The sequence below is a fragment of the Opisthocomus hoazin genome, chromosome 9, assembly GCF_030867145.1.
Source record: "Opisthocomus hoazin isolate bOpiHoa1 chromosome 9, bOpiHoa1.hap1, whole genome shotgun sequence".
Lineage (NCBI taxonomy): Eukaryota > Metazoa > Chordata > Aves > Opisthocomiformes > Opisthocomidae > Opisthocomus > Opisthocomus hoazin.
Genome location: NC_134422.1, coordinates 22,975,315 through 22,989,562, shown reverse-complemented (window position 1 = coordinate 22,989,562; position 14,248 = coordinate 22,975,315). Strand labels below are relative to the sequence as shown.

Here is a 14,248-nt window from a genome sequence, read left to right as displayed (position 1 = left end):
ATTCTCGATTTCCTTATTTGTAAGGATCCCGGGCACATGCCAGTCCTTGGGGCTAGCACTGGCTGGGGACGTGCTTCACCACTGCTCAGCTGTGGACCTAGACTTCATGCCAATGTGAACTGATTCTCTGAGACCAATAAGCCACATTGTGCAGGTAATATGTTGTTATGTTGCAAAATCTTTGTTTGGTTCGTTTACATTTACATTCTAAAACAGCTCTTTTGTGTTAATAGACCTCTAAAGCTGAGCTGTAGGCATGTAAGTGTTTCCAGTTTGGGAGGTTTCATAGTGAAAATTGCTTTTTATAGTTACAGTTATTTCCAGACCTTTGTCATGACATATATTATAATGACACAAAGAATTCTTTTTGCAGGGATTGGTCACCATATTGGTCATTAGATGATTATTGATTTTGTTTATCGGTAAATAAAAGGAATTAGTTCTAGAAGAACTCAACAGTAGTAGTACAGGCAAGACATGCTAAGTGCTTGCCAAGCCATTAATTCTGACCAGTGCTAGGTCTGAAGAAATTTTTGCTACTCAATTGCAGCTAATGTCTGCAGGAGCTAAATGTTTTTTAACTGATCTTCACTGCAAGATTATCACTTTATAATTCATTCTATGCAATAGGAAGAAGGCCATGGTTTATGGCTAGTCATCAGTAACAGTTTTGATTTTCTACAAAATAAAGACACTGTATTCCTTAGTTAGTTGTCGGATTAATTGTGTCTAGTGAAGAGTGAAGACAGAAAACATGTAGATGTGTATGCATCATCACACATTTTTGTACTTTTTTTTTTTCTTTTAAGAAAATAGACAATGGGAGACAATTGTTTAAATGGCTTACTTTTGGTCCTGGCAGGCCTTCTCCTGGGGGACCTGGGGGACCAATTGGTCCTCTGCTACCGGGATCACCCTGAAAGTTGATACTTTAAAAAATAAGTCGTGAATACCAAAGTTTAATTTGTCTTTAGAATTCCCAGCATCTGTTGTATTCAGATAGGACAAAGAGAGGAGAATTGTTGAACAGCACAGTGCAAGTCTAAACAATGCTAACCCATGAGTACTGCAGGCAGGATAAGAAAGTTACTGGGTTTAAACAGTGGGTAGTGGTCTGGACACATTCAAGACATGTACAGTTAATTATGCAATAATTACACCAGAATTACAATTCCCATATCACAAAATGAACTCCAGGTTCCCCAAACCAAAACAAAAATGTTTTTGCTTGCTGCCTGTCAGTTGAATCAGACAGTATGTTCACTCACATTGGCACTGTTCTAGCTTTTTTCCTATCAGCGCCTTCAGGCAGGTAAGGGTTTGCGGTGAGTGGAAAAAAGATGTACACCCTTTTAACAGACATTAAGCGTATTTAAATAGCTGTAGTCAATCCTTCAGTTGCCTGTATAATTCCAGTAATCCTACAATCAGTATCAGGGTGAGTTCTGAAGTGAAGCTTGAAGATCTATAGGATCTATCTTTTATATACTGACAAGTAAGTTAAGGCTGGATTAAAGAGGACTGTGACCTGTGGGTAGGAATTATATCTGCATGGAGTACACACATGCATTTACTCTTCTAGAAGTTAAGGTCTGTACCTTAGGTCCTGGTAGTCCAACTCCATCTGGGCCTTGTTCACCAGGAATCCCAGGAAGTCCTGGCAAGCCCTGAAATTATATGCACAGACAGAATATTAATTTAATTTATGACTATATTGACTACATGCTTTTGTTAACATTAATATGGTAGTATCTTGAATATATTGTCTCTTAGTGGGATCACTGTGGTCTACAATTGTTTAAATTCTACTCTGATAAGCTAGAAGTGGTGTCAGTGGCATTTGCATGTGTGTTGCATGTCATGCAGGAGGCTTGCATGTGTTTGAAAACAGAGGAGTCTGATCGGGAGAGGCAGATGCAGAAGCAGTTCTGCATTGGATTGCACAAAAGTTTTTTATCAGGAACTATTATAAATCAAATTCCAATTTCCATTTTGACTTTCATTAATTTTTATTCCTCCATGTGGCAATTGCACGCACTTTTACCATGGTCTTTAGCACAGATAAATGTTAGTATATCACCAAACTCCTTGACTCTAGCCAGCAGTCTTCCTGGGACTGCACAGGCATGTAACTGCCAGGGCTGGTGGAGCACACTGTTGAGCAAACTAGATACGTGAGGCCAGTGCTACACACATGTGCAAGGAAGGGAGAGGAAGCAGCCATTTCTCCTTGTATCCTTTTTACAGGGATTGGTCATATCTACCAGTAAAGACCTCTGTAAAATAGATCAATTCTTTGCCACACCTTCAACAACATGACGAACAGAACTGAGGATGGTTTGCTCTTGTGGCTCTTTGGACAGTAGCTGCTTTTTTAATGGTTCTGGAAGATAGCGTTGCCCTGACTTCACACCTGTGTATATGGACACAGATACTTAGCTGGGCTATATTCTCCTGTTTGGGAATAAATTTGTGTGCAGAAGACAGTATCCTACATCAAGATTTTGAGAGAACTGATTGAAACATAAGTGACACTATAGAAACAAAAGAGCCGCACCTGGAATATGTTACATTGTATAATCAGGAGGAGTGGAGGACATGGAAGGTCTTGGACTGTTTCAGGGTGAGATTTCTTTTTCCTTCTATGCTGAAATGCATTTCCACAGTTGAGAAGCCTTTTTAGGCTTTTAGACTAGCAAAGCTTTCCTAAGATGCCAGCCGTGGAGGCTAATCACTTTAGTGTGCCACCTATTTGTTCCCAATTCACATTAAAAAAAATAAATCTATAAACTTACAGGTGGGCCGGGATAACCATCTCCTTTTGGCCCAAAGGGCCCGGGGGGTCCTGGAAGACCTCGATCACCCTGATGAAGGCAGGAAAAACAGCTGAGGTGAATGCTAATACAATTGCTAGTGGGAAATTTTCCATTAAAGTGAAACTTCTTTGGCAAATATACTGTAAGTTGATTTTATCTGTCTATCTGCTAATGTATATTACTATGCAAATGATTATTGTAGGTTATTAATCCTGAGCTAAAACTGGGATACCTGACCAGGAGGAGGAAGTTGATGAGGCCTTCTACAGGCAGCTGCAAGCAGCCTCACAGTCACAGGCCCTGGTTCTCATGGGGGACTTCAACCACCCTGACATCAGCTGGGAAGACCATACAGCCAGACAGGCGCAATCCAGGAGGTTCCTACAGAGCATCGATGATAACTTTCTGATGCAAGTGGTGGAAGAACCAACAAGGAAAGGTGCTCTGCTGGACCTTGTATTAACAAACAAGGAGGGACAGGTCGAGGATGTGAATGCTGGAGGCGGACTCGGCTGCAGTGACCATGAAATGGTCGAGTTCAGGATCCTGCATGGAGGAAGCAGGGCGATAAGCAGGATCAAAACCTTGGACCTCAGGAGGGCTAACTTTGGCCTCTTCAAGGACCTACTGGGAGGAATCCCATGGGCCAGGGCTCTCGAAGGCAGGGGGGTCCAGGAGTGCTGGTCGCTGTTTAAACATCACTTCCTCCATGCTCAGGAGCGGTGCATCCCTCTAAGAAAGAAATCTAGCAAAGGAGGCAGGAGACCTGCATGGTTGAACAAGGAGCTTCTAGCGGAGATCAGGTGGAAAAGAAAGGTCCATGGAATGTGAAAAGAGGAGCAGGCCACTTGGGAAGAATACAGGAATGTGGTCAGAGCGTGCAGGGATGCGATGAGGAAGGCCAAAGCCCACCTGGAATTGAAGCTGGCAAGGGATGTCAAAAACAACAAGAAGGGCTTCTTCAAGTACATCAGTAGTAAAAGGAAGCCTAGGGACAAAGTGGGGCCGCTGCTGAATGAGGCGGGTGTCCTGGTTACGGAGGACGCAGAGAAGGCAGAGCTACTGAATGCCTTCTTTGCTTCAGTCTTCAGTGGCAAGGCAGGCCCTCAGGAATCCCAGGCCCCGGAGGTAAGAGAAGAAGCCCACAGAGAGGATGACTTTCCCTTGGTCGAGGAGGACTGCGTGAGGGATCGCTTAAGCGATCTGAAGACCCACAGATCCATGGGCCCCGATGGAATGCACCCACGAGTGCTGAGGGAGCTGGAGAATGTCATTGCTGAGCCACTCTCCATCATCTTTGAGAGGTCCTGGAGGACAGGAGAGGTGCCCGAGGACTGGAGAAAGGCCAATGTCACTCCAGTCTTCAAAAAGGGCAAGAAGGAGGACCCAGGGAACTACAGGCTGGTGAGCCTCACCTCCATCCTGGGAAAGGTGATGGAGCAGCTTGTCCTGGAGGTCATCAACAAGCAAGTGGAGGAAAAGAAGGTTATCAGGAATAGTCAGCATGGATTCACCAAGGGGAAATCATGCCTGACCAATCTGATAGCTTTCTACGATGACATGACTGGCTGGGTAGATGAGGGGAGAGCCGTGGATGTTGTCTACCTCGACTTCAGCAAGGCTTTCGACACAGTCTGCCATGATATCCTCCTAGGGAAGCTCAGGAAGTGTGGGCTGGACGAGTGGTCGGTGAGGTGGATAGAGAACTGGTTGAATGGCAGAACTCAGAGGGTTGTCATCAGCGGCGCTGAGTCTAGTTGGAGGCCGGTAACTAGCGGTGTCCACCAGGGGTCAGTACTGGGCCCAGTCTTGTTTAACTTCTTCATCAACGACCTGGATGAAGAGTTAGAATGTACCCTCAGCAAGTTTTCTGATGACACCAAACTGGGAGATGTGGTAGATAACGCCAGAAGGCTGTGCTGCCATTCAGCGTGACCTGGACAGGCTGGAAAGTTGGGCAGAGAGGAACCTGATGAGGTTCAACAAGGGCAAGTGCAGGGTCCTGCACCTGGGGAGGAACAACCCCATGCATCAGTACAGGCTTTGGGTGGACCTGCTGGAGAGCAGCTCTGTGGAGAGGGACCTGGGTGTCCTGGTGGACAACAGGTTGACCGTGAGCCAGCAGTGTGCCCTGGCTGCCAAGAAGGCCAATGGCATCCTGGGGTGCATTAGGAGGAGTGTGGCCAGCAGGTCAAGGGAGGTTCTCCTTCCCCTCTACGCTGCCCTGGTGAGGCCTCATCTGGAGTACTGTGTCCAGTTCTGGGCTCCCCAGTTCAAGAAAGATGAGGAGCTACTGGACAGAGTCCAGCGGAGGGCTATGAGGATGGTGAGGGGACTGGAGCATCTCTCCTACAAGGGGAGGCTGAGGGAGCTGGGCTTGTTCAGCCTGAAGAAGAGAAGGCTGCAAGGGGACCTAATATATGCTTATAAATATCTCAAGGGTGGGTGTCAAGAGGGTGGGGCCAAACTCTTTTCAGTGGTGCCCAGCGACAGGACAAGGGGCAACGGGCTCAAACTGATGCACAGGAAGTTCCGTCTGAACATGAGGAAGAACTTCTTCCCTCTGAGGGTGACGGAGCCCTGGAACAGGCTGCCCAGGGAGGTGGTGGAGTCTCCTTCTCTGGAGATATTCAAGACCTGCCTGGACAAGGTCCTGTGCAGCCTGCTGTAGGTGACCCTGCTTCGTCAGGAGGGTTGGACGAGATGACCCTGAGCGCAGATGTGTGTCTCGGAGTGAAGCAACGGGAAACTTAGTAATGCTGACGAAGACGGCAAAAGGTGAAGAATGTAGTCACAGAAACATGCAGTGTTGCTCAACTGAAAGAGCATTAGGGGCTTGAGGCTGAGGGAGAGAGACTTGCAACTTTGAGCAAAGGACCTGCTTCCTGTTGGTGAATTCCTGTTGGACTCCCCGACATGGAACAACATGTAGTTCTCTGAATTAACTGGACTATACCAGAAAAGTATGTGATTCCATCATCCTCATCACCTCCTGATGAAAATAAATTTAAGAATCCTGAAAACCACTAACTGACCAAAAAGGGATAGAGATTGTTATATGTTTCTTATGCTTCTGTTACTGTGTTCAGTTCACTCAAAGAACAAAGGACAAGGGCTTTACTCAAAGGCACTGTCAAGTTCACTCAGTAAAAAACAAAAAAAGCGGGCGGGAGGTGGCAAATCTGGTTGCTTTTGAGAAACATAGGTTTACATGTCCCAAGTTTCTTGGTGTTCAGACAAAATCAGCCCTGGAATGAAGAGCGGCTTACAAAAGTTGAATTTAGGTACCGTTGAGGCAATACTAGAGAAGTGCTAGAGAGAAGTCCTTAGAGATTAGCTACTTGTTCATGTTCTTCCACTACTTAGGGCATCTCTTCTCACATTGCCAGTTTGGCCCATGTCCTGAGATCTTTTTGGAGTCTATGGATTACCCTGTGTCAAAATTAGGAAAGAAGCAAAGGAGCCTGGCTGAGAAAAAATTAACTGTGCTTGACAGGTAGGCTGTTGTAAGCACATAAATCAGGTGTTCTCTCTGTATTCACTCCTCATCAATTGAAAACAGTCATTTTTTCCTGGTTCTCTGCCATGTGAAAGTTTATGGTTAATGGAGTCTGGAAGGTTGACCATCTGTGGTTTTCTGGCTCTGCAAATCCTTATACTCTACCAGCATTGTACAACACACACATTAAGAACTGTTGAACACGTGGCCATCCTAGGCAATTTGCTGTTGCTTCACTGAAATCCTGCCTTATTTTACACTTCTATCAGAAATTAGTTTACCAATTTAGGAGTTACCTTTGCCCCAGGAAGCCCAAAACCTGGTTCTCCAACTGGTCCAGCGAGACCAGGTAATCCAATGTCACCCTACAATGAAGAAAATATATTCTCTAGTTGTGTATTATTAAACACTGATTGCAGGCTCTGGTTTTGGATTTCTGTTATACAGATTTATATATATAAAATGGGTGTTGTTTTTTTTTGCAAGCATTAAAAATAAAAAGCAGAAGAAAGAAAAGTATTTTGATAATCAAAGCTATCCAAGACAAAGATATTAACATAGGTAGGCCACACCTCAAGCTGGTACACAGTTAATACCAGGGCATGGTGGTAACTCGACTGGATACAATCCATAACTGTTTGTAGGAAAGAACAAGTTTTAGTTGACCTCATAAGGCTGTAATGATTTACACAATTAACACATGGCCTACTTCACAGTTTTCACCCTGTCTTTATAAGCACTAGGAGATGCAGGATGGATGCAGTGTGGATGTTACCTTTGGTCCAGACACAGCTCTTCCAGGAGGACCTGGCATTCCAAGGCGTCCTGGCACACCAGGCTCTCCCTGCAGTGAAGGAAGGAGAGCAAAACCAATGGATTTTTCTGAAAGTGAGCATGAGCATCTCATATAGAAAACATCTATGCAACAATTTATAATATTCCATTAAAATTCTGTTAGAATTTCTAATATTCTATTCTATGTGGAGTGAAACCTAACTATCTGAAGAACTGCTAACAAGCATAGTTCTGATTTCTTAATGGAAATGAGATTCTTTTCAGTCACTGAACAAATATATGTTATTAGAAGTCCCTCTCTTTGTGTATTCGAGACTTGGTCCAGCATATCCAGCACTCAAGGCTTCCTGCCCAGCTGTGCAGGTATACTGAAAACATCTATATTTTTCTGTTAGACTTGCAAAAATAGTCCTTTCTGCGTACTTTTTACCCCTTTTTATTTTTCCTCTTACGTGAAAATGCACAGTCTTGTGTGTATAAATAGAAAAAGACTTAGTAAGAAACTGGAGGACAAATGTGGAGTAGCCCTTCTCACTTTCAGTGAGTACTAAGTATTTGAATAGAAACTTCAAATCCATAAAAAGTATCAGCTATGAGTCAGTGTAAGGGAAACTAAAGTCCTGTCACATATGTATATGGCATACACCATACTATCTTCCCAAACATTTCAGCATAAAAATACCAGTATCAGTGTCCCTTAACTTTTTCCAAACTGACAGGGAAGCAATATGGTCAATGCAAAGTTTTTTAAAAAATGCTTCTAGATGTTTATAGGGATCATGGCATGTCTTGCTAAGAGAAGCCTTAGTGAACTTTTTTTTTTCTTATTTTTTAAGAAGCAAGTCCATTCTGGGACAGTTGTTTCTGAGATCCAGAGCAAAGCACTGCTTTGGTCTATTTTACACACATGACATGATAATAAACCTACTTTAGCTCCAGCAGGTCCAGGCAGTCCTGTTGGTCCTGTTAATCCACGTATTCCTCTCTGACCTTGATCTCCCTACAAAAATTGAGAAGACGTGTCACACATATCAAATAATATTAAGAATTTGTTAACTGAAATTAACTGTAAGTATCAGTGAAAGATAGTGAAGTTCTATCTTGTAGCTGGTGTGCATGAGCTGTTCCTATCGCCTTCATTGGCAAGTCAGTTAATTGTGTTCAGTAATTGTCCAGTTTTAGATTTGTACAGTTAAAACTATGTAGATGTCATCTGAAATTAAATTAACTGACTTACCGGTGAATACTGTGAAAAAGTAAGAACCAAAAGGAATCTTAAAGATTGCATCTTTGCAGCTGAAAGATCAAGTTAAGTAATTACATGAAAAAGATGCTATCTAAGAGAAATAATCAAAACAGAAAAAGATAATTAAAGGTACTTTTTTTTATTCAAAGGCAAATAGGGCCAATCAATTGACAACTATGCCCCTTCTGATTGATCGGCTTATACTTCCAGGCAAAAAAAGCTAAGAATAGATAATGTAAAGTTTGTAAAGGGATAACTGCTATTTAAGCATGTTATTAGGCTGTAATAATTACAACAAAAATCAAACAGGTATCAGTCCAGAATAATTCTGAAAAAGTTCCAATACAGTAATTAATTTTACTGCTGCATCATGCCATCTGCATGTATTCCCTACCAAGATAATCTGAAAACAGGTGGATGCCTTGATTTTCCTTCCTGCACTGTTTTTTAGCCCTTCCAGCTTCTTGCAATTGTGATACTGAATATCTTTATTTCTCTTCTGTTGTGACATTTAATCTCTGTATGTCTTGTCCAATGTCTTGGAAAACTGTTCCAGCACTTTCCAGGGTCTTTATTTCACAGGATACAGGTGCTGATATGAGAAACCAGAATTACTTCTCCATCTGGGAATAAATACAGAAGATCTGTACAAGAGCCGGAACCTAAAAGATTGACCCAGTTATTCCTACTAACAGAAGTAGTATTCCCAGCAAAGGGTTTAGCTCTTTGTGAGCTTCTTGGACCAGATACTACCACAGGTACTGGAAATTGTGAGGCACTGAACTGTTGTGCTGTCGTTTAAAAAAAAATTATTAAAAAGATGTTCTGGGTGGTCTTTTATTAACTTCACTATTTAAAAAGTTCTTCTTCCAGGCTGAGGCTAAAATAAACTCTACAGTTAACCACTTTTAGAAGCACTCATTAACCTATTCCTTGAGGTATATTTTTTCATAACTTGTAATAGACCAAAAAGAGAAGACTTTGATAAACCTATTCCTGGAACATTAAAATTTTGAATGTCACCCTTATTAAGAAATTCTCACCTTCTCCCCCTGTATTCCAATCCCTGGAACACCTTCAGGACCTCTAAGACCAGGTAACCCTGGCTCACCCTGGAACAGAAAAATCAAACCAGCATTTCAGAGAACTGCATAGATATGGTGCGTGATGAACCCTGTGTTCACTTGAATAAGCTCATTAAAATCATAGATCTTTTAGAGTCAATGGCAAGACTCGCACTGATGTCAGTGAGCCCAGGATTTTCTTCCCGTATTCAGAAGCAACCACTGTAAAACTTTGGGTGGAATGCATGAAGCAGCGTGTTTCCTTAGTGATGGCTGAACACTCTGAGGTAATCTTTAAATATATGGGGTTTATTAATCTTCAGATATATGGGGTTTCTGATTCTAGGAAAATACCATGATCGGAAGGCTACAAAAGGTTGCCTGTAGCCATTTTAGTGGTTTCCCTTCTGAGCTGCAGGGCATTTGATGGATTAAATAAAGCCAACAAATCTGAGCAAGGTAAGACAACACCCCACCCCTCCCAAAAAAAGAAAAAGTTTTCCCTAAAAAAGTGTGTTTGACACAATATTTTTCACTGAAAAATGTGCTACTTTTCCCCTTGTCTATGAACACTCTCTCTTCTAGGTTTGGGTATAAGCACAAAGAGAACAGTAGGAATGCTTGGAGGGAAGCGGGTAGACTGCAGACTGAGGTGAACCAACCTTTTGTCCAGGGGCACCATCTTCTCCCGGAAGACCAGGCAGACCTGCCAGTCCTGAAGGGCCTGGCTCACCCTGATATCAATAAAAAGTAAGTCCTTCTATTAAAAGTAGACTTGGTACTACTTTTTCTCTAAATCAAGGAAATCTGTTTTTAAAAGTTTACTAAATTGTATATATATTTATAACAAACACTTATGCATGTGAACCCAAATCTTGCCATATTTTTATAAAGACAGCTCTCATGTATCTGGAACTATCCTACTGTCTGATTGTTCAAACTGTGCATTTTACCTATGCAATTAATATTATTAGCTATTAATGCTCCAGCTCATTCTTAAAAAATAATGCTATCATTTCATTAAGGGGCAGCATTTGAAGCAAATATCAGATAGAGCTGACAGTGGCACGATTATTGACATCTTGCTGGTGAATATCAATGCCAGTCTTTTAATGGCAGTGGAACTGTCATCGGCCTATTTATGTAAGGTTCAAGAGCCTGACTTGGTTTTAGATGAAAAGAGATCATTTGGGGTCAAATGCGTTCACTCACCATTACCATATTTTGTGAAATTAAAGAAAGAAATTGAACAATTTCTTTCCTTTTCCAATCCCCATCCCAAATCCGTATTAAACAAGAGCAAAACCAGGACAGCCCTGTGCCTTTCCACTATCACAGAAGTACTTCTTCATCTCTAACCATATGTTATGTTAGTCTGGCTGTTAATGGCATAGGGACTTGTTAATATCTCAGTCACTTTAGCACTAAGATAATCTGGTTACAGCTTCCTCTTCTGTAAGCAAGCGTGCTTTCTGTTTAGTAGCACAGCTTGTTTCCCATATGAAGGTGTGAGGACTTCTGTGTGTAGCTGCTGCTCTGTTTACACCCTATCCTATGTTAAAAGGGAAGGAGCAGCACAATAACCACTGTTCAGTGCATTTTTTCACCAGCTCTGGCTATAGCTTAGCTTATGCTGGAGATTCTGAATTCTGGCAACTGTTTAATATTCTGGATGGTTTTCTGGACAGAGTTCTAGGTGAGCTGTATGCAACACTGACTTGAGCATCTGCCAGGCATGTGGAAATTTTCAGTCACAATAAATCTTACTACTTTTCTACAAAACTAGTGTATTTAAAATGTTCCCATTTCTGGAGGCTATTGAAAGTCTGAGTTTAAAATTTCAAAGACTAAAGCCTAAATTTTATTTCTAAACTTATTTTTAAGTGCTTACAGAAAGGATACTCAGGAGAGACAAATTTCAGATCCAAATAAATAAATACATAAAATAATTCCTCTATTAACAATGTACCTTAGAACCAGGTTCTCCAATACCTCTTTCTCCTGGCACTCCAGTCTCTCCTGGCAAGCCTTGTTCACCCTTAAGTAGAAATTATTTTTTTAACAGCATTATCATGGATAAATATAAAAGCATATTATTGGTTGCTTATATTTAAAGAAAGATTAATGTGATATTGTCTTTAGTATGATGTGTTAGTATGATGATCTTGGTCACAAAGATTGAGAATCTGAAGCATGTTTTGAGCTGTCACCAAAAAGTTGTTGGTGGAAATCATTAATGCTGTAATTATATGTCCCTGTGAATGTTTCCCACCAAAGTAGCTGATATTTCAGGAGCATATCTGACATCCACAGACAATTATCATTCTTTTTACCAGTGGTAAAGCGTATCACTGCACAATCACTTAAAATGTAAGAGGTGATCTCTGATGCTGCAGAATACTTTACCTGGCGTGGACCCTTGACCCACTTACATCTCTAGTTCCTTTATACTATGCTTTAATAGCCTTCAGTCATTCAGAACTTTATCTGTCACCTCTTTCAGAAAATCACTTTATATTTCCATTCTAAACACTTCAAGGGTGACATCTTTCCTTAACAGTTCTGTACTTTGCGAATCAGTCAAGGCTAAATTATTCTGACAGTCTTCCTTTAGCAAAGTCAATGTTCATTATACCTTGGACCATTCTTAACTGCTAGATACAGTAAATACACAAAGTCAGGTGAGACAACAGGCAGCGGAAGTAACAAGGAAGGTAGCCAGTCTGTGAGGTATGTATGTATTTTTCTGGAATGGAAACAGTACGGTGAGGATAAAAGATGATACTGAAATTTTGGTGTTCTTCTCTGTTAAGTGCAACTACTTTTTGGAATTGATTCACTGCACCTGCACCTGATATGGTGAAACTGCAAGTTCAAGGCAGACAACCCTTTCTGTGGAAATGTATAAGACAAAGTGCAGTTCACTGTCTGATATATAGTACCTCACAGGTTCTGTGGTGAGCCAAGCCAAAACCTAAATAGATAGCTATATCATTGGTTTATTAAGGCTTTTCAGTGGAGTAGGATTTGCTGTATAGTTTGATAATACTAATAAAGAAAATAATTTCCTGCAGCTATGTCAATACTTAGATTGGTGTTCATGCTTTAACAAGTATAAGGAAAAAGACAGACCATTTCTTAATCAGGAAATATAACAGTAAAAACAGCACAGTAGCTTTTACTTCAGAAAATTCCCTAACCTTTGGTCCAGGTAGTCCCTGTCCTGGTAGCCCTCTAGAGCCGGGTGGTCCTTTTGGGCCCTCCACTCCCTGAAAAGATTAGTTAAGCAATTATTAAAATAAAATATTTTGTTACTACACATTGAAGTGTGGGGTGAGGGGGAAGTGAAAACTGCACCTTCTCTCCTTGAATTCCAATTCCAGGTAACCCAATTGGCCCAGGTAAACCAGGAGGACCGAATTCACCCTGGCAAACAAAGTACAATTGCTTAGTTGAGATATAGAAACAAACTGGGACAGCTCCGTGCTAGTACATGTTGACTTAACCTCTCTTGAAGTCAGTGAAACTGGGGATCTGACCTTTTACCTTTCATATATGCGTTTATTCCCTGCTAGTTCAGCTGCAAACAACTGCTGGTCTCTTTTGCCCTTTCTAAACCTTAATTTTCCCACAGAATCAGATGCTTTTTGTAACATTTCCTATTTTAATATGAAGAGATGTTAAAATAGGTTGGGAGAGTTTATTGGGCATAAATCTCTCTACAAAGTACCTTATTGTCCAGGACCTATTGAGGGTTCCTTGCTTCATTACACCTTTTGTAGCGAGTATCAATCCTGTATTCCCTGTATTATGTAGATTTATTGGCACTTTGTTAATCCCCTGGTGTATTTACCGCTCACCTTTTCACCTTTTATGCTGATGCCTGGAAGTCCACGAGGGCCTTTTGGTCCGTCAAAACCACGGTCTCCCTACATCAAAAAATAGTATGTTGTTAACTGTAGAAAAACACAGCTGTTCTCTCTGAAGTAACTAGAGACGCTGTTTGCTCTGTCATCATGAAAACCAAAACGATAAGAACCAGACAGTAGCTCCTGGATCTGTTTTCCAGGATAGCAAAGAGGTCGTCTTTTCAAATGAGCTTGCTCTGCAGTTTGAAATTGCTGACAAAAGAGCTGAACAAGCTTCTCTTTATCTTTCTGCCCATCTCGATTGCTTAAGGTCCTGTCCTGCTTCCCCTCAAATCAATGGCAAAATTACAACTGATTTAAATGTCAGCAGGACTGACTTCTGAGATTAACTGAAAGCTGAATTCTGTTTATTTGTCTCATGGGTTAATCTCATTAAAGTGTGGCAATGAGGATCTGGCTTTCACTAAGAATTTTGCCAGAATAAAGACCAGGCCAAACTGTATTGTTGTAGAAGTCTATTTGTAAATGTCATTGTCTTTTTAAATTTTTATTTACAAGACAGTGGTCTTGGGGAAAATGCAAGTTACTAATAAGGATACAAATATTGTGCTTTCTTCTGCTTTTGTTAATAAAACATGTAGAGACAGATCATTAGCTTGTGTAAATTGTCACAGAATCACCTAAGGCAATACAGTTATACCCCAGACAGGTCTTTTCTCTGCCTAGTAACCAATTCCATAATTTTAACTTTGACTAGAAATACATTATGTGTATTTCTGTTTAAAATAACTTTCTTTACTCCTGATGCTTTAGAACACCTGCCTTTATTTTCCCTTTTACTGAACTGGGAGCTTCCAGTAAAAACGTTCTGAAGAAAGCAACTGTAAAATTTGCTTTAGATTAACAAATCACCTGTGTAAAATGTGTTTAAAACCAGAGAGCTGATGCACTTGGCAGCC

The 14,248-nt window shown here is 41.3% G+C and overlaps 1 protein-coding gene across 1 annotated transcript in view; it reads right to left on the bottom strand.

Annotated features, from left to right (window-relative positions):
- LOC104329046 (uncharacterized) overlaps window positions 1-14,248 on the bottom strand; it is a 37,990-nt gene that overhangs the window by 8,430 nt on the left and 15,312 nt on the right. The window contains exons 14-25 of the mRNA XM_075431059.1: window positions 13,281-13,349; window positions 12,778-12,846; window positions 12,621-12,689; window positions 11,390-11,458; window positions 10,083-10,154; window positions 9,400-9,468; window positions 8,039-8,110; window positions 7,091-7,159; window positions 6,612-6,680; window positions 2,796-2,864; window positions 1,599-1,667; window positions 848-916 (exon numbers count right to left, since the gene is read on the bottom strand). Of these exons, the coding sequence (XP_075287174.1) occupies window positions 848-916; window positions 1,599-1,667; window positions 2,796-2,864; window positions 6,612-6,680; window positions 7,091-7,159; window positions 8,039-8,110; window positions 9,400-9,468; window positions 10,083-10,154; window positions 11,390-11,458; window positions 12,621-12,689; window positions 12,778-12,846; window positions 13,281-13,349 (834 nt within the window). The remainder of the gene's footprint in view (window positions 1-847; window positions 917-1,598; window positions 1,668-2,795; window positions 2,865-6,611; window positions 6,681-7,090; window positions 7,160-8,038; window positions 8,111-9,399; window positions 9,469-10,082; window positions 10,155-11,389; window positions 11,459-12,620; window positions 12,690-12,777; window positions 12,847-13,280; window positions 13,350-14,248) is intronic.